This window comes from Lepeophtheirus salmonis, chromosome 6 (genome assembly GCF_016086655.4).
Source record: "Lepeophtheirus salmonis chromosome 6, UVic_Lsal_1.4, whole genome shotgun sequence".
NCBI lineage: Eukaryota > Metazoa > Arthropoda > Copepoda > Siphonostomatoida > Caligidae > Lepeophtheirus > Lepeophtheirus salmonis.
The window spans coordinates 37,908,078-37,929,300 of NC_052136.2; the positions used below are offsets into that span (position 1 = coordinate 37,908,078).

Genomic DNA, 21,223 nt, shown 5'->3' on the forward strand with positions numbered 1-21,223 from the left:
TGTTTTAATCGTACTAATTTCTATTATTTTTTTCATTCTTGAGAATCTTATTATTGAGTAACTAAGCGTGAGTGTGCATATTATTAAAGCAACATGTGTTTGTTGGTCGATCCTTAATAACTCCAGACGATGGCGGGTACTACCAATAAGTATATTATAGAAGTAAGTTTTCATTGATATATAGCCCACAAATTTATCATATTGATATAATCTGGTACAATGCATTAAAATTGATGGATGTTTAATCAAAAGAATGTCACCTTATCTCATAATAATTCAATGGCAAGAATTCCCGAGATCTGACCCCTTATTATTCCTCCAAATAAGAGATAAACCTCTACTGTTTTAGGTACATATCTTCAAAATACAACTTATAAGCAACATTTAAGGATGGTTTTTACATCTAACAGAAGGGCACAGAATACACATTATGACGTATTAGGCAATGGACACCTTATTTCTAAGAACTAATTTTAATTATAATCACCAACCACGACTGTTCTGTGATTTGAAATATTTCCTGCTTGTAGGAGACAAAATGCAGCAAAAAGGTAGATTTTTAAGCACGTTAGTGGATCTATGAAAGCTAGCCTTTGGAAAAAATGCATTGAAATTTTTGCCGTGGGATTACTCGCCATGGATAAAGTACGCCAGGACATTTACATTCACATGTTCAAATGTCATTATATAATTTTAGAAAAATAAACTTAAAAATTTGTTGAACTCATTAGTCATTACATAATTGAGATTCTTCTGCCCGGTGAGTAACCCCACGGCAAATTTTTCGAAAGGTTGGCTTTCCAGACATCAATATACATTATGTCCAAAACTACGAGTTTGTGGAAGGGGTACTAACAATCTCAGAGCTTGTAGTCAAACTTGTCAAAAGGAAAACAATTTTGTCGGTTATTTTTTTTTTCTGTCACAAGTTTGAAATCAACAATTTTATATGTTCTAATTTTGGATTTCGTAAGTAAATTTCATTTGGGTGAAATTTAGTCTCCCCTAAAATATTTTTTCCTCATTTGTCTTTTCCAAATAATTGTACCGTCTAATTTTTCAAAAAAGTAGTAGTCACTTTTCTAAAATTTTATTTGTGAAATTTGGCATTTAATAAGAAAAAATATCTAGCAAAATTGTCAACCCCTTTTCCAAACAAAAAACCTAGTAACTGCCATAGGGTCCACAAGTGTACCCCACCAGTTGCGAACTGTTGATGTAGACTATAAATAGTTATATGTGTGTGAAATAGGTAGACCTGGCCAAGTATAAATCCGCAAGAACATGAATGCTCACTTCTGAGACCAATTAAGCTTAAATGGACGATAATGATAGTAAGCTAATGGCAACATTTGTAGGTACAAACATGCATATACTTCTATCTATCATCTATAGATGTAGCTTAAGTAATAAATTAAATATTTATTAAAATAAAAGATAATAATAAATAAAGCCTTTTAAAAATTATTGGATCATTAGATATACTTAATTTTCAAGTTATATTCCTGATTTGATCAGATGAAACAATCCTCATCATCAAATACCGTTCTACTCTTACACACAAAAATCCACAAATGCATTTAAATTTATGGAGAAGTCTATTGAAAATGAAAGAGTGAGTGGACAAGCTACTATTGTTGTTATTGTTCACGTTGAGGTACTTACCAGGTGTTCCATGGAAATTGGGACACTTATCAATTATAATTTAAACAAAATACATATTTCTCTAACAAAATAGATAGAGCTACATTTAATTCTTTTCAATTTTCTTCACACACTCCTTGAGAACAATTAATTATCAATGCAGTCGCCATTAGAGGTATCTAAAGGATGCATATACGTTGAAAATAGTCTCATTATTCCTGCCTTCCCAGTACTCATTGACGCAGGCCTTCAGGGCGGTGATATTTGGGTGGTAGATGGTACAGGCCCTCAACTACAATTGTGCTCATAATGTAAAGCCACGGCTGTAGGAGGCGTCACATCGACTTGAGCCAGAAATCCAGCCTGTAGCTCTTTTAACGGAGGAACTTCTTTGTAGCGTTTACTGTAACGGGAGAAACGACATCCAATTGGAGGACAACATAACAGCCACAATTGGACACCTTGGCCTGGTTAGGAATATATGTTGGAGTTAATCCCACCCGAAGAAGTGTAAAGATATTGATACAAACGTCTCTTTCTGAGCTCATTTGTCCACTGTGCGATGTAGAAAAACAAAAATACGATCAGCAGTTGCTGACGTCTCCTAATATTAATATTAATTGTGAACCAAGTATTGATATAACAAAGTTTAAGGTACATCAAAAGTCGTCATCATCTTTATGGTGATATATACTAAATTATATGCATTATACTGGTACCAATGATGGATTTCGGTGTGGTCTTTTTGTAAAACATAAAAAAATTCTTTTTTTTTCCAAAGAAATTTGAGTAAAATAAAAATTATATTATCATCAGCTTCTTTAATCCAAATACGTGTTCCAAATAATGATTTGTTGAATTAAAATTCGCTATTTATAAGCTATGTACCATTCCAAACAATTATTTAATAATAATTATCTAGTTGGAAGAGGAATTGGCTAACTACCAATTGGTTTTGAGCATTTGTCGATTTATTTTCGTAGACGATGTAGCGTGATACAATAAGGATAACGACGTATGCAAAAGAGAAAAATTTAATCAAGGACAAATATTTTTCACTGTCCTATAAATTAGTTTTCAAAAAATTTATGACGACTTCATTACTATAACTTAATATATTTACTTACTCTCTTGAATGTACTATAAATGGAAAAGTTAATTTATTATTTTTAAAAGCTGTTTCTCTCTAAAAATTTATGAAATTTTAGATGTAAATTTTTGTTAAAATTTCAGATCATTGAGTTGCCTCGAGATGTAAAACAAGTCATCTGGGGTATGAAAAAACCAGAAAGTATTATGTTCATATAAGTTCCAATCTACTTATAGTAGAATAATAATTTAAAACGCCCTCTAGGAAACACAATGATAACTTAAATTAATGTAAAGTCCCTAGCTAAGTATAATAGTTTACCTATTGAATTCGCTCAGTAAAACTTTAAGAATCTTTTATCGTTATAAATATTGATGTAGACAAATATGCGAAAATAGTTTTCCGTAATTTTTAATTTAGACTCATCACGGCGTTGCCTCGTGATCACAAAAAGTTATTAGAGTAGATCTAGCTTAAGACCATCTCAAGGGACCAACAAAATCTGTCCGGTACAAAAGAAATCCACCATAACGAATTAATTATATACTAATAAATAAATAACTCAGTCCCACTATAAATGAATATTCGAATTAGGCCTTGACACATAAATTGGACTTCATAGTTGTGAAGAATTGACTAACTACTTTCGGGCCTTTTTCATGTTGTTTTTTAAGGTGGCAAGATACCTTCACGTGCCTTATAAACAGCCAATACATTTATAGTAATGAAAATTGGGTGATTTTTTTGGCTCGCCTGCTTTTCTTTTTCTGAGATCTTTGACATTATTATTTAATTCCTGAGAAAGGAAAGTCCTTTTCTACTGCATTCAATTATATTCATAAGCTTATTGACCATTTGCGTGTGCTCGTACAAGACGGAGAGTAACCCTGAAGATTTCTTGTGCCCTTATTGAACTCCGAATATAATTGAGGATCTATACCAGAATCATTCTTGCCAATTTCCTTCATCCCTCGTCACAGCTGCTTTTAATTGATCTAATGAAATGTGTTGACAATTAAACTGCTCTTCTTAAAAACATTCTTGAAATTTTCAGGGTTAACATGTTGATTTTCGGTTTCTTTTTTTAACATGTCAAACTGCTCCCAATTAGCTTCATTATCTATGATAGCATCAAATTTAGATATATTAGAACAGGAAGTCAAAATTTTGAGACCGGGCTATCCTTACCAACTACCTCACAAACTGTTTTTTCCTTTCTGTCCTATTTTGCAGGAAGGGTTGAGAGATATTAGACATCGTGATGGAAATGTCTGTGATTCAGTTTACAAAGCTTGACTTCATTGCCTTGTCATGGATAGCAATGAGAGTACATTGAGATTATATTGTATATAATTAATAGTGTGTATATATAGGTAGGTATGCACACTATAAACAAGAATCAAGAGCTTATTTTCATTAAGGAATTTAAAGTATTTTTCCGTAGAAAGATAAATAAATGTGAAATATAATAATGAGTGATTATTTTGTATGTAAGTACAAGAGCAAAGTACATTGGTATTCAACAATGCACGTCCTTAAATAATGAGTATCAAGTACCAACTAAACGTCAATAAAGATATTAGATCCTATGTTAAGAGCCCTCCCTCCTCCTTCCTTGACTTACAGTCTAAATCTAATATTTGTTCATAGAAAAGGAAAACACATCGCCCATAAACAAATAAAGAAAGGTTCAAACAGATAAGAGCTCCTTACTCACTAATGACGACATCAGCAATCATATTTAATTCCACAAAAACTGCTCTGACTTCAATATCCTACAAAATAAATATAAACTCCATATACAAACATATCGATACACATAATAAGAAAGGGGCGTCCGTAGAATTTTCTTTATTTTTGGAATTAAAAAAAAAAATTCAAATTTAAATTTTTTTTTAAATAAATTTCAAAAATCCCAAACTAATAACAAAAAAATTCAAAAATTGAATTTCAAATATTAAATTTTTTAGAATTTTTTTTCTTCACAAATCCACAAATTTTCACAAATCGATTTAGGATTTTATGGGACTGTTTTGTAATTTTTAAGAGCATTTGAGACAGTAAAATTCCCTCTTTTTTATTTGGTAGAAAAATGGTTTTTTAAGGGATAGCATTTGACAGTTTTACAAATACATGATGAATACGTTTTGTTCCATCATCTCACTTGTAATAATTATTACAAGTAAGTACATATTCTCATATTATTTGTAAATAATATGTCAGACAGAATGTTAAAAACTCTGTCTACGAAAATCAAATCTGAAAAAAAAAAAAATTAAAAAAACTATAATAATATTTTTGTTTGTTAGTTATTTCCATAAATTTGATATTTGAAAGAGGAGGCCTTGTGTTTTGTTATGAATAGTAAGGCATATGTAGGTATATTAATTGTGGCAAAGTTCCAAACTTTTTTTTTTTTTTTGCATGAGACTTACACGAACAGGGGTGTGCTTAAAGTCTTTCTTTCTTTATTTCAAATTCCAATAATGAATTTATATTTATCTATGAAATACTGCCCCTTATAATTTTAAAAATAATCCCCTATTCAAAATATGATCCAGAGAAAACAAATGTTAGAAGAATTAGGGCATCAACATAAAAATAATCTGTAGAGTCATGGGGAAAAACACTGTTATTGAATATATAATTGATTTTCTAAGTGTTTAGAAAAACAAGGATTTAATATAATTTTATTTAAACAATAGCCTTAATTTTTACTAGAGGGATTACTATAAAGAAATGAAATGTAAACAGATTTTAAAAGTAAAATCAATATTTTACTAAAAAAAGGAAAATGAGGAAAAATACTCATTAATTAATGCGACACTTGTTTCTACTTATTTTGTAATATTTTTTCTATATCAGGTGAAATATTTGTCAATGACAGGAGCAACACTTTTATAATGGTTATGATGAGTTTCATAGTGCCGCTTAATGTTAGTAACTTTCCTTTTGGAATAGTATGCCTATATTTAGATGATTGTTCACGATAAGATGGCGGGCCGCTCAAAATTCACTCGCGGCCAGTGGTTGCCGACCTCTGGCTTAGAGCCTCTTTCTGATTTAACAGGTTTAAAGTGGGCTCACAAAATTCCTTACGCACATATTTAGCACGCATAATTTATCCCTTTTTATTATTATTATTGCACTTTGCTTCATAATTTTTTTTAAATAAAAAAAGTTACTCCAAAAGGCTAATAAAAATAATATAAAGGAAGAAAAAATATGTGCTAAATTATACGTTAGCATTTCAGTGAGACCACCTTTATCTTGGCCCTGAAATGATCCTTCAAAATAATCCATCAATTTAGAATGTAATTAATGCAATTTGCGGCGCGGTTAATAAAAATAATTTATGGACAGAAATTGACGATAATTCTTCGTTGAAGAATACAAACGTCTATTATACACAGTTTATTTTGAAAAAACTTATTCAAACTTGTTTTGGAGTTGACGTGCCACAGTTCTTCTTTCAGCCCCTCTGTCATAGATACATTGTACTGATGGCATCAGTGAAAGTTAAAGAAAATAAAAGTAAAATACTAAGCACAAAAGAAAATAAGGAATCTTGAAAAGTCTCATTAAGAGATAATTCTGGTTTGATACGGATCTAAATACTGATAGAGCTAATGATGTATTATCATTATTGAATGTTTTAATATGGAATAAGCTGAGGGTGGGACTTGGACTCCAGCCCTTATTTTGAAAACTTGCGAGCAGCGTCGTTTTTAGGGAGCCACTTGCACAATGACCCCATTCTTGACTGGGGTTCCATGCGGATATAATTGATTTAACAACGTCATTTTCACAATATAATTATTATTATATTATTTTACAATTTTAAATAAAAAATTGTTAGAAAACATTTTATTTTCTTTTTATATAAAAAAATTATTAAAAAAAAGAGCTCCACAGTTTATTTTATAAAAAAAAACGAAAATATTTTTCAATGAATCCATTTAAAAAAAGAAAAAGAATGAAAAGGGCCCTCACATGTATCTTTGTCTCATGCCCAGGTCACGTTAAAATCGGCCCGGCTTGCGACTCAATTTGATATCACAACCAAAAACTCACAAACTTGACTTAGACTTGAGGCTTTATTGGATTTCAGAACATTCTTTAACAAATTTTATCGCAATTGATTCAATTTTTTGCGAAGAGGTGAGTTAGTACATGATTTTCTTCATAGTACCATGGCTTTAATTTTGGAATTGTAAATATTCTTCATACATTTTTTTAATTTATACTTAACTCAAAAATTATCACTATGGATGATACTTTATAATTATTACGGACTTATTCCAAGGGATGAATTTTTGACTAAGGACTTTTCCCCTACCTCAGGGAATAAATAGGGTGATATTTATTCAAAGTATGCAATAAGGAATGACAAGAGATTATTATAACTATTAATAGACTTTGAATAGAGAAGAGTTAGAAGTAATTGTCAGATACATACCTACTTAGTCCTTAGTATCATCATCTAATCAGAACAAGGATCGATTTTGAACTAAGCAAAGGACAATGATTTGAAGATCTATTTATAATAATTAAATTATGTTGAAAGAAAGGAAATATTAAACAAGCAATCATGACATTCAAAGGACTTATAAAATAAAAGTAATTATAGGAGCTATAGCATTTAACTCCTTTGCCATTGAGAAGATTGTAGTGATATTTCAAAATAATGATGCACTTTGTGAGTTATTGGCTCTTGGATCCCAAGAATGTAAAAATTGAAATTTATTGAATGCCTTTCTCAAGAAAAGTATGATTGAAAGCTACATATTACATCAATCCATGGACAATAAATACAATTTTTTATTACACCATAATAATTGATCAAAATCATCCTACTTTTTGTTATTCATTTTCATAAATTCTGGATCCCTATTAAAGTATTCCAAAGTGTGAGGAAAAGTGTTCAGTGCTCATTTGAGTGAGGGCAATGTAACAACATATTTTCTGTTATTCAAGCATAAGTAACAATCATAATGTGCTTAGTGAGTAGTAGACTCCTTTTATCATAATCGACCCTTGAACCTCTTTTTAAGCAATCCTTGTACTTTTAACAGTCATGTCCCTTTCTCTAGCTGATCCCAGCTATTAACGTAATTGTGGATATGGAGGCTACACTCATGGTGGATATGGAGGAAATCAAGTTTATCACACCGACTATGGGCATGAAATCTACAAAAGATCAACTGATGAAGAGTTGACATGGATTGGTCAAAAGATCCTCTAGCTTTGGAGGATACTATGGAAATGGGGGACATCAAGCTCAAAGCTATGGTGACAACAACTTTGCTTATGAATACGGATGAAATTCTGACCATAGTGGCCATCAAGGAGGTGGTTATGGGTGATATAGGAATCATAGAGGATACTAGGGCTATTCCATCACTTGAGAATGGATCTTGTGAAAACATCGTACACACAAGAAATTACTAAAATGTCTGTTGAGTTTTAATTGTGCAATAATCACAAATACATGTAATATAAATGATATCAATTGTCTTATTGTCAATTATTCACATTATGAAAGTGAGAGTAAGTGCCCTACTTCTAGGGCCATAATACAGCAATATCCTTAGACATCCCACTCCTTGATTTTTATCCAATGTACATTTGTGTACTGTAATATTGAATATTATGAGAAGATATAGGTAACTGTGTCCCAACAATTAATAACATGAAGGGAAACACAGTTGCACATAAACAAATGCATTTTATGTTTGATACAAATATTAAGAGTTTTAATTTATTACTTTTTGGACCTCTCAAAGTGACCACGCGTTGACCAAATACGAGAACTCTCATAAATAAATAGTTATTTAAAATAAATAAATGGGAAATTGAAAAATGAAAAGTACATACCTACATATTATAGGTAAGAGTAGGCACAAACAATTACACATTTAAAAGAGAAAACCCTTCTTTTTTTCAAATCCTCCAGATCCAATAAGGATTGTATCTTCCAAATAAATAAACTAGAACTGCATACTTTCGAAAAATGAAAACAATTTCGAAATCTCAAGGCTCAGTCGTTAACTATTTACAATTTGTCATCACTTTTTGTCAAATCATAACTGTTTCGGGACAATTAGTAAGAAAAACAAATTAAATAATAACTCGTATGTAGAATTACCTATTGGTGGTATCTATCACCAAAATCTCATATTTATGGAATAAAGAGACTTGACTTCATACTCCATCAGGTCAAATATCCATCAATAACTAAGAAAAACGGAATCCAAAAAAACATCCTTGGATAGTCCTTATTCTATTATTATGAACGAACATGATGATTGGAAAAAAAAGCAAAAAAAAAACAAACAAATGCCAATAGTTTCGGATGAGTGAAATTATTCTCGATTGTGTGATCTCATCCCCTTCTCCTCTCTTCCCCCTTGCAAAGGGATAATTGAAAATAGAATTAGTATATAAGACATTGTAAAAGTTCGAATCAGCAAGCAGTCGTAGGTTGTAGACACTTACAGTCACAAGCAAATTAAAGCAAAAGTAGTCTTATTTATAAAATCACAAATAATGAAGTGCTTTGTGAGTACTACATCCTCATTATATAAAATTCCTTTCATTAAACCTAATTGTATTATTATCCTTCACATAGGCTTTACTTATTCTTGCCGTAGCCGTGGCTGTAGCCAATCCAGTCGTAGAGGAAGATAGGGAATCCGAGATCCAAAAGAGATCTGCAGAGCCAACACACCATCATGGACATCACGATCATGGACACCATGGTCATCACGACTCTCATTACGGAGGCCATGCTCATGTCCACGTCTATCACCATCAAAAGGGACACCATGATTATAGTCACCACCATCATAAACATCACAAACATGGTCACCACAAACATGATCATCATCATGGAGGCTATCACAAAAGAGATGTCGAGGATGAAGAGATTCTAGAAGAGGAGATCCATGACTTGGATAAGAGATCCGCTGAGCCCACTCATCACCATGGACATCATGATCATGGGCATCATGAACACGGTCATCACAAGCACGGACATAACTCCTACAAGTTTGGATATGACTACGGATGGAAATCCCACCATCACGGACATAAACATCATTCACATCATCACAAACATCATGATCACCATCATAAACATCACAAACATCATGATCACCATCATAAACATCACGGATACTAAATGATCCCACCCACCTGCATTATGGAATGATGATTAGGATGATGACGAGAAACCCCTGTACTCAATCCTTTTCAAAATATGCATTTACATACAAAACATAGGTATGTAAATGCATGATTGTTTTCGTTGTTAATTGTTTTTTAGTTTAAATACATATTATATAGCAAGTTATTAAAGCAAGAGATTTTTCTTTCTATCCATGCCTCACATAATATTTAGACATAGTAAAATAAACCACTGTGTGAGGCCAATAATTGGAAGAAAGACAAAATTTGCAATGAATTCATTGTTGGTATATATACTATCATACCTATTTATATTGCAGTTAGGTATTAGTGTAGAGTTTGGGTCTAAAACCAAACTAATTCGCTCTTCAAAGAAGTTATTGACTTAAAAAATTATGAAGTTTCAAAGTGGTTCACATCATTGTGTACTAATCGTAAATATAACTAGGATGGGGAGAAAATCGATCAACTATTTGGGAACACGTTCAAATTTTGATTCACGGACTGAGACCCCAAAATATTAGTCCAAATCGTTTAAAAAAACACTTAAGACATAATTTGAAAAAATCGATCTCGGGCCGAGTCTCAACACTAGTAGGCATATGTATATGTAGTAGCAATTCGCTTGAAATCTATTCTCAAATATCCCTCATATGCATCTTATAATAAAGCAAATGAAGAATGGGATGTTGCAAGAAATGTATGCATAATAGGTGGGCAAAAGACTCCCAGACATTGAGGAATGAACCTTCTGTGTATACATTACAATATAATATACATATACGTGTACATAAGTACAATTCGTAAAAGGGCTAAGATATCCTTTATCTTTATATTCCCAAAAAACTTTAACTACAAGGATCATAAAAGTGAGGAGGGCCACGAAGAATGTTGGAAGTACATATTATATATATATATATATATATATATGTATATATTAACTCATAGATTACTTAACATCATATACTCTGAAGTTAATTACCACTTTTAACAAAAAAATAAAACCCCTTAAATAATGTATTCTTATACAGTTTGTATAAGGGCAGACAAACTTGATTAAAAGTGTTGAGTGTGACACTTCGGATCAAAACAAATACAATAATAAAAAACGGATATGAAGTACACAAATTATACATCCATTGTTTTCAAAAAAAAAAAAAAAAAAAAAAAAAAAAAAAAGAGATATTTCAAGTTTTTGGTTGGTGGAACTCCCTGTTCCTTCTATGAAGTATCACTTTTATTCAATATCATCACATAAACTTTACATCACATATTAATATACATAGGTTGTACATTTTTATAAAGTATGAAGTTTTGATTAACAAAAATAGTCCATGATGCAGCCTTTGCATTTCCGTATTGATTTCAAGAACAAATAGAATTCATTAATTTATATAAGGCAATTTAAGATGATGAATGGGTTATCTATGGTTATCTTGATGTTTCATATACAACAAGCCTGGGAGGACTTTCAAATTTCGTTAACTTAATGGATATCAGAAATTGAAAGCATAACAAAATAATATTTTATTGCATTGTATATTGATACTAACAAATTTATTTAGCGATTCACCACCATGGAGTCAACATATGAGAAATTAGGATATATTGATTTCAACCAAAAGGAGAAAACTGTGCTGAAGTGAATAACCTGGTAAATAAAAAGTGCTAAATGACACCAATAGGGATATTTATTTGAATGAGATTTTTTTTTTTGTCATGAGGCATTGAGATCATGCATAAAAAGTTTCCACTCACTGTAAGAATACCATCTATCCATGTATCTGAGAGAGGGCTCAACTATCTGATTGTAATGGATACCAAAGCCCTGTATCAAGGAGATTGCTTCTGTCACACACATGTAACAATGGTTACGACTTTATCTCAAAAGGCACAGTCCTCTCCAACGCCTCACGAGATTTGAAACCTACGGAATAATTTTTATGTTATGTATTGGGTGGGGGCAAGAGCATATAGCTACATTACCTCGCTCATCAACATCAAGGAAGAGTGCAACAAGTTACAGAAGGTTAAAATGAAGTTTACCTACATCCGCGTGAAGAGAGCAATTGAGGTTGAGGGCAACACCATTGAAATAACATCGATTTAAGATGTTGTAACCATTTAGTTAGTTTTTAAGTTATGAGAATATATTGATTTTCACAGAATTATTCTTTTCCCCCTCATTTTGAATGTTAGGTGAAAGTTACTAGTCCCAACCCTGTATATATATATGTATAATATACACATCTAACAGCCTTGTCCCTGACTTTTATAGCCCTACAAAGTAAATCCATGAATATATTCCCCCTCCACTCTTGTACTTACCCCCTTCATAAAAAGGTCCTTTTATAATAAGGAGGAATGGCTAAAGAAGAATTGAAGGTTACTCAGTCGTGGATACTCATTTCTTCAATAATCATATTATATGTATGTATAGATAAATAAAATAAGTGACTTCTACCGGTTTCCACCTTTACTTCAATGTCTTGATTTAATAAGTATTTCAATTAAAAGTTTGTGGTGTTTTTTTTTTTTTTTAATTCTACGGAAATTAGATTGAAGTATATACAACTTGGATGAAATAAATAAATAATATACATATAGGTATATTCCATTAGAATAAATGATGACAAACGATTAATTAATACAAATGTATTGTCAATATAATCACTGTCAAGACAGAGAGAGAGAGAGAGAGACGGACTCTTTTCTTTTCAAGAAAAAGACTCAACAAGAGACAGGAAGTGAGACTTTAAAGAAACGTGGAAAATATTATCTCCATGATGATGTACTAGCCATTCTTTCCGTATATATTTTATATACAGACATATACCCATAAGTTTACAAACAATCGTAATAATAATAATGATATGTACTTTAGACTGTTCCGTTTTCGGGGACAAAACATAACATATCTAAATTGAAGCCTAGTTGAAGTGATAGTTTTTGAACAAAAAGGAGGAGGAACGTTATCTTTGATAAAACAGGGGGAACCCACATATCATTTAGCACGTCTAATGAAATTATTGGAAACCAGCTGCAGCTCCCCCAAATTGAAATGACCTGCACCATGCCAAAAATGGCATTTAACTTTGTCAAAGTGGGTTTTGTGATTGTCAACAGCAGAAAAGATATATGTGCTTGAGTAGAAAAAAAAATATATCTGAAAACGAGACAGTCTATTGTACATAATATCAATATGTATGCCATTGAGACAAAAGGCAGTTGCGTTGATAAGATTACATATAACTCCCAAAATGGCCAAGTAAGGAATTAACGATTAACTCATTCTTTCCATCACCGAGGACCAGAAAGGGGTTTGCCAAATGTGTAGGGTGATGATGGGTGGATAGCATGATAAGATTTTTCATTAATCATGGCAGAAATATAGTGAAGTGATAACACGTCATAGTTGTGTGTTAGGGTGAGGGTTGTATCAGCTATGTGTGGTCATGATCGTAAGGTCTACATACCTAGTTATAAATATTTAAAAGACTTGGAACATGCATTATATATTATTTAAGATTTTGCAAAAGTTATGTGCATAAATATATATTATAAGTGACTCTCTTAAATTACGGATTGGATTACATAGATCAAAAATCCTGATCTTACAAATTGATATATTTGATTACATACATATGCACATAAAATTGATCCAATGAAGTAAATATTATTATTTTAATTATGAAGAAGATATCTCCAATATTATTTGATGCTTACTGGGCTTACCTGTAACAAGAGAAGGGATTCCTTGGAAGGGGGTTAGTGTCTGGTGGTGAAGCCTATAGGGACATATAGGAATCACATCTTTGTTTGACAGTTCACAAGTCACTTACTAATAGTCGTTGTCGTTGAAATAGGAGGAAAAACAGTAACACAAAGTTGTACTGATAACTGAATATATTCCGAGACTAGAATTCTTGGCACCACATATAATATCACACAAAGTAAAGGACAGATTAACTTTTTCACCCGTGTTTGGGCTCCGTGATAATTATGAAGATTATCTCACTTACGGATACATCAGAGTAGTAATATTCATATATAAATAACAAGGAAGACCACTCCTAATGTACTTATTTGTCTAATAATATTGCAGATATGAAAAGCACTAACGTAAATACGCGTGTGTAGGTCTGTCCTCTCTTACAGAAATACTGTTAAAGGTGAAGAAGCAATTTGAGGGCGCGGAAAGTGAGAGAGAGAGCGCCCCAAAAAGTATAATACCGGGAGTTAGGTAGGGATCGACCCTTGTTGGGATATGATGAGTTTCTAATGCAGCACACTCTCACAGGTACAAACGGCCATTCGGTTCATTATGTACAGTAACAGTCTATGTTATTGTTATTACATATTTTCATTTCGAAACCCAAATAAACCTAAGTGGATGAAAAATACCTACCATTTTACATACATATAACTTCCATTGTTCTTTTCCTTATTATAAATAATATGAATTTAGGCTTGCACGACAACCCAAATGCAATTTTGAAAAGAAATAAACCCACTACGTTTTATACAATTAGGGATGTTATTTTTCTAAACCCTTTTTTATTAAAATAATATATTCTGGATTTTTAAGAAGATCCTCATATCACAAATTTTACGCATCGTGTTAATCCCTTTCCATTCAATACAATATTAAGAATCATATTTGTTAATCTTCTGCTCAGAGTACTCTTCTAACTGGAAAGTCTCAAAACATTGGGAGGGTAAAATGAATTATTGGGGTAGCATGTAAATTATAATAATTTAAAATAACAGTGTTTATATTATAATTAATATGAGTCAAAGACTGTGCCTAGATATCTACCCCATGACTATCATAGTCATGCATAATTTCTGCATAGTACAGCCCAGGTAATAAACTTTTAAGTTGAGGATTATGACTTATGAGTGAGTCCTATGACGTCATACATTACATTGTTTACATTTTCCCGCCGGGATCTTAATCCTGGGGAATAAGAAAAACTAAGGAAGAACTAGAAATGGAGGATTCAATGGAAGAATCAAGTATTTCGTGCTCAGAGAAAGACTCTATCTATTCTCGCTATAGGAATTTGTTGGATAATGTTGGAGAAGAAGAATGCGACCCAGATGAGAAGGAGGATGTGGCAATTGAGGAAGCATTGGTTGAGGTAGGATTTGAATCATGAATGAAGCGTTAATTTCAGTTCTAATTATTATCGATAATACTCTCATTCATTCACTCATTTCTTAGGCGGACTCTTTATTCGCTAAAGTGGACAATACACGACTTTGTGTACTGGATGCTCAACTGATCGAGAAAGTATCCGACTTTTGCGTTAGAAATGCTCGCTCTGTAAATACAAACCTCCAGTCTTTTGAGCCCAATGAATTTGCTTCCAAAATAGCTTCTTTCGTAAAGGCAGGACCTCCTTCTTCTGAAGATCGAAGATATAACATCAAAGCAAACAATTGGATTAAACTTGGAAAAGGAACTCAGCTTTTATTTCCAAGGGTTCCCTATTTAACATACCTCAATGGGGCCATTGATAAACACGGAGTCCAAGAAGTCACTGTCAAGAAGCAAAGGTCACAAAGAAATGCGAACACTGACGCTGTTGTAGCAACTCGATCCACTCTTCTGAAAGAATCGGACCAAGCTTCAAAAGACAGTAGCAATCAAACGGAAGTTCTCGTGGAGTCAACTTTTCGACAACTAGTCAGAGAATTTAGGAAATCTGAAAGAAGACCCATTAACTATTTTATTTTCGTTCTGGACCCCACAAGTTATTCAAAGACAATAGAAAATATATTTCATTTATCATTTCTTGTTCATGAAGGCAAAGTAGCCATAATTATGGACGAGGATGAATCCCCCTTTCCTCATATTCATCCAGTTAAGCAAAAGAAAGCTGACAAAGACAGTGAATATCAAGATGAAGAGAAACCGCCCAAGTTCCAATCTGTAATTTCCATTCAAAAAAAAGAATGGAACGAACTCGTAAGTTTTTTACAGCTCGAAAGTCCCGTCATTGATCACAATGCTTTCCTTGGTAACGATGGCGATGATAATGGCAGGAAACGTCGAAAGAATTGATACATGATAACTAACATTCCCTTTTAACATGAAACCTGGATCGATCAAATGCAATCTAATTATTAAGTTATATTAAAAATATTTAATGTCTAAATTACGAGAAATAAATTATTTGAAATTATGATAATAAAAATCAGGAGAAAAAGATGACTTCTAGCACATTTGATCAAAGTTGAAAAGAAATATAACGTGAAATATTAAACAAAAATTTAATCATAAATTAAATAAAATGCTAAAAAGTCCAGGCCCATAACTGAGACGTAGTGTTCAATTAAATGCAGATACCATAAACTTGTCGAAAATCACATGGACCTAAGCTCATATCTTGTTTGAGCGAAGAGTGGAGATTATAAAACTGAGTGGTTTGCTGATTGAATGTAATGGAGATATCTTCTTAATTCAGAGTAATTGTCCATTCTTCTGCTATATTTGGTGAAGGTTTCCTAATTTTTAAGACTTCATCTTTGTATGTAAATTCTACAACGATTTCTCCGATCAGAGGACTTGATACAGTTACTTTGTTTGGTCCAGTTTTAAGGCCAGTAATAATCACACGCTCTAACCATGAAGGAGTCTTGAAGCCGGGAGACTCTAATAAGTGACTGGACAATCTATTATTAGCATATTTAAATTTGATATATAGGAATTCTCCGTTTCTGTAACCATAGGATTCCCCATCATCAATAAATAGTGTTCCTTCAGCTGTTTGATTTTTATCCAGGGCAACGACAAGAGTGTAAGGATCATTTGCCATGAGTTTTGAACTCCTTCTGACACGCTCTTTCTTGGGAATAATAGAGCCACCTCTTTGATAAACTGGAATACTAGATGCAGTCACTGGGATATTGATATTGCCCGGAGTATTGAAGGCTCTGTAAGATGATATATCGTACCAAATAGAATTAGGAGGAAAGTAAACATCCACAGACGTTGCACCAGAAGTAAAAACAGGTCGAACGAGAAGCGCATCTCCAACGAGATGTTCTTTGTCAATTCCAAAGGATTCCTCATCTTGAGGAAATTCATACCATAAGGGTCTCATTGGCGGAACACCCTTTACCTCTCCTTCATAAAACAAGGTATACCAAAGAGGAAGGTATGAATAACGAAGTCTTATAGCCTGTCTAATATCTTCCATTTCATTTGGGAAAAGCCATGGCTCCCTTCTCTTAGTATCAATATGAGCATGACTTCTAAAGAAAGGCTGAAATGCAGCAGCTTGATACCATCTTCTAAACATTTCCCCATCTGGATTCCCAAAAAATCCACCAACATCTGAGCCACAATGTGATAATCCAGAAATACCTAGAGAAAGACACATAGGAACCGATGCCTCAATATGAGACCATTCTGCTGTATTATCGCCAGTCCAAATGGATGCATAACGTTGACTTCCAGCAAAGCCGGACCTAGTTAGGATATATGGTCGAAGTTTATTTTCTGAACGCATGAGTTGCCCTTTATGCGTTGACATAACATATAAATGACCGTACATATTATGTATCTCCCTGTGTTCGCTATCACCGAAATGGATAAGATCTTTTGGCATTGTAATTTCAGGACCATTGAAGACACTAGGCTCATTCATGTCATTCCATGTATAAGTATCTTTTGTGGATCCAACATATTTATCAAATGCGTATTGCTTGGAAAAGTAATCTTGTGCAACAGGATTTAAGAAATCGGGGTAATAAGAAGCTCCAGGCCAACACCAGCCTTCATAATCACTGCCATCTCTGTTTTTCGTATACAATCCCAAAGAAGTTAACTCTTCATGAACCCAATAACCAGATTCTTTTTTGATGTGAGGATCTACAATTGTGACAAGTTTACGTCCACGAGCTGTCAAATTATTTACCATTCCCAAAGAGTCAGAGAACTTGATAGGATCCCATGTAAAGTATTTTTTGCCATCAGTATGCTCAATATCAAGCCACATCACATCCATGGGAATATCATATTTGTCAAATTTTGTTTCAACATCATGGACGTCCTTTTGATCATTATAATTCCAACGACATTGATGGTAAGCAATGGAAAACATTTGTGGTAATGGAGTTGTACCGGTCAAAGATCCATATTGCATTGATACATCCTTAGGTCCAGGTCCAACAAGAACAAAAATATCCATTATACCAGACTCAGACATCCAATGCGTACCAACAGAGGGTGTTGTAGGGTTGACAAATCCCGCTAAGGAATCCAAAACTCCATTTCCTGATTTCTTTATATCAATCCACGTCTCGGCAGCATTGAGCCAGAAAACTCCAGTCGTTCTCTTGGAATTATGTGCCATCATGAAAGGAACGGCAGCGTATAAAGACATGGGACTCCAGACTTCATATTCAAATACATCTAAGTTATAGAGGCGATAGGGTTCTTTACCAGTGGTATCCTCCAAACTAAAGCGATCAGCATGCTCAGGAATACCATAAACATGCTTCGTATCATGAAAATCAATGTCCAAGGCTATAGCCTGAGGTCCTCTCGGCTTCGTGTCCGTGTTTCCCCCAAAGGACTCCTCCCAGGGGTTCACCCAAGAATCTTCCTCTCGTTCTCCCTCTTCTCCCTCCTCTTTCTTCTTACGCGTCTCCTCAAAGCGCATCAAACTCCGAGAGTTCATACTCAGGGTTTTCACTCCTCCAGAACTCACTTCAACTCTAAAAGGATCCGCTTGGACAGAGACGCTATTCCCCAAGGAACCGAGAACAAAGCCACTCTTATCAGAGTGCGTCAGAGTCAGAGGAACTTGCTCCAATTTCGACAAAAGGACTTGCTCGTCCGGAGTCAAGCGAGGGATCAAAGGAAACGCCTCGCGAATCCGAAATCGGAAAACTCCGCGAAGCGAAACTACCTCCAAACGAAATTGAACTCCTTTTTCAGAGGTGAGAAGAGCCTCCGCAGTTGTTGTAGTCACACGCAGCGTTTCAGGGTCCATCTTGTAACCCAAACCAGAATTTTCCGCCCGGCATCGAGTGCAAAAAGCGGATTGAGCACAGGTCCGAAACTTGGATTGGTCTACCATATCCGAGGGCACTGCCAAGGAGCACAAGACACCTAACAGGACAACAAGCCTCCAATCCATCTCCACGAGAAAATGATATCAATCTTTTTCTTATTCTCCCTTTACCTTTTCTACTAAGAGGTTCAAACCGGGGATGACGACACCGAAGAGCCAACATGAGTTATTAATTTGTGTGTGGGCCTCTGATTGGCTCCTCACTCATGACGAGAAGCTTGCTCATTGAACGAAATTTTTACTCTTCTTCTTTCTCCGGCGCGCAGCGCAAGAGCTAGACTCACATAAAATACCCAACCCAATTCACTCTTTTTTTACTTAGTAAATTATATAATATTAAATGTTTACAGTTATTTACTAACGTTATTTTATTTCCTAGACTAGCTTTTTATTCACTCTCAACCTCGACTGAGAAAGGAAGAATGTGGGAAAAAATATGGTAGCTAGCCTTCTGTATTTTCCTTCTTGCCAACTGTTTATTATTATTTAGAGGATTTAGAGGATAATTATTATATAGGTACATTGAATTGATAAACTTTCAGAGTATGAAATTACACGAATTCCAAACGAAGGCCCTTGCTTTATATAAATTAATAAAAAATCCCAGTTTATTTGTTATATACTACTTTTAGTTCATAATACAAATTCTGTTACTTTAAATCAAGAGTTTACTTAAGCAAATTAATAGTGATGTGCAATTTTACTACATGAGTATATTCGAGTTTCTTAAAAAAATACTCAAGGAGCTTCATTCGTTACTCGCTTGAATACTTTATACTTGTCAGAACACTCGATACTCACCCAAACACTTTTTGCTCCCTAATAAAAACTCGTCAGTCAGAAAAATTATATTTTTTTTATGAATTTTATTAAAACTTGTCATATAAAACTTTGTGTAGTTCTCTAGACTAGAGGACTCTGTATTTCTATATTTCTAATTGAATATATTATATATGTATATATTAAAGAATCCTATAATAAAATTAATACTAGTATACTACCAGAAGGACTATAATTCATTTAATATAAGGTTCTGATTACCACACATTATTGGTTTTGTAATTTATTTTCCACAGATTAATTAAAAAATTAGTTGAATTTATTTGAATCGTAGTTATAAGCGTAATTTAACAGTTTATATAGTCAATAACTCAATAATATACTATAGTCTGGTTACAATTTGTAACAAATGTATTTTTAGTGGCACTGATGCTTATTAATATGAATGCATATGGCTAAGTAACTCCAAGTAATGTCGTGAACTCCCACTAGATTATGGTTATATCGAATTAGGATTATGAGTACACATTGCAGAAAAGTCAACACATTTCTAAACGTGGGATAATTTAGGTTTTCCCACATTTAGAAATGTCATAATCCTACTTTTACTTCATAAAACTCAAGTACCAATTTACAAATTTTGCTCGTGGCACATAACTAAAAATTATTGAAAACAGCGGAAACAAAAATACCCAGTATTTTTGTTTATGTCAAAAAGCTTGAGATATAAAACCTTAGATATGTTTTTAACATTGATTCCTTCTTTCTTTCTTTTTGTCGACGTCATCAATTCGTTGTTAACTAGATATTAATTAACTGCCAACTTAGTCTCGTATTGAGGTATGGCAGAAATTATTAATGTTAATAATAATATTAATATACACCTAACTTTTTATTTTTATCGTCCGTCGCTGTTTAAAAAAATAAAATCAAGTTTATAATCATTAATAAATACTGTTGTTTGATAAAACATAATTAACAAACGAAACATTTATCAAATGTCTTTGTTGACGTACAATAAGTATCAATGCTGGAAAAGCTAAGATAAAAATTCAACTTTATTACCTTAATGTACATAACATTCAGCCTATAATTACAGTTAAACCGGGAAGTGCTTGGTTTATGAATATAATAGGTAAACTCCCTAGACTGGAATTCACTCCCAATTAAGTTGGGACTCAACCCATTCGGAAAATGAAATAAAACAAGAATGAAAATTGTTTCTAAAAAAAATCCAAATTGTCAATTTAAGAAACTTGTCCACCCTACAATTATTTTTCTTAACTATATCAATATAAAATTTGTCAAATTGGTCGAAAAGACAAAGTTTTTTTTGTCTAAGAAGGAATGTATGTCGCCATAATTTGAAATGAAAAATCCATAAAAAAGTTTAAAAAGCCCCTCTCCCATAAGAAATAAATAAATGGTAGTA

The 21,223-nt window shown here is 33.1% G+C and overlaps 4 protein-coding genes across 12 annotated transcripts in view; 2 read left to right on the forward strand and 2 right to left on the reverse strand.

Moving 5' to 3' along the window:
- The window catches only part of Gprk2 (G protein-coupled receptor kinase 2), a 76,162-nt gene extending 62,065 nt beyond the window's left edge, over positions 1-14,097 (reverse strand). For 4 of the 9 annotated variants that reach the window (XM_040714509.2, XM_040714506.2, XM_040714505.2 and 1 more), the window contains exon 1: positions 13,658-14,094. The gene's annotated coding sequence lies outside the window, so the exon portion shown is untranslated. Of the gene's footprint in view, positions 1-11,076; positions 13,399-13,657 lie in introns of those variants that run through there. The other 5 variants (XM_071889392.1, XM_040714511.2, XM_040714510.2 and 2 more) reach the window with 3 other exon arrangements.
- LOC121119744 (uncharacterized) lies at positions 9,149-10,093 on the forward strand. The gene is made up of 2 exons (XM_071889395.1): positions 9,149-9,295; positions 9,366-10,093. The coding sequence occupies exons 1-2, from the start codon at positions 9,284-9,286 to the stop codon at positions 9,915-9,917; spliced, it is 564 nt and encodes a 187-aa protein (XP_071745496.1). The 5' UTR covers positions 9,149-9,283; the 3' UTR covers positions 9,918-10,093.
- A 728-nt stretch (positions 14,098-14,825) lies between the features above and the next one.
- Nse4 (Non-SMC element 4) lies at positions 14,826-16,139 on the forward strand. The gene is made up of 2 exons (XM_040715945.2): positions 14,826-15,066; positions 15,150-16,139. The coding sequence occupies exons 1-2, from the start codon at positions 14,917-14,919 to the stop codon at positions 15,990-15,992; spliced, it is 993 nt and encodes a 330-aa protein (XP_040571879.1). The 5' UTR covers positions 14,826-14,916; the 3' UTR covers positions 15,993-16,139.
- Positions 16,055-19,232, reverse strand: GCS2alpha (glucosidase 2 subunit alpha). Its single transcript, XM_040715944.2, has one exon. It carries the CDS (start codon positions 19,075-19,077, stop codon positions 16,387-16,389), a length of 2,691 nt encoding a protein of 896 aa, XP_040571878.1. The 5' UTR covers positions 19,078-19,232; the 3' UTR covers positions 16,055-16,386.
- Between the last annotated feature and the right edge of the window lie 1,991 nt (positions 19,233-21,223).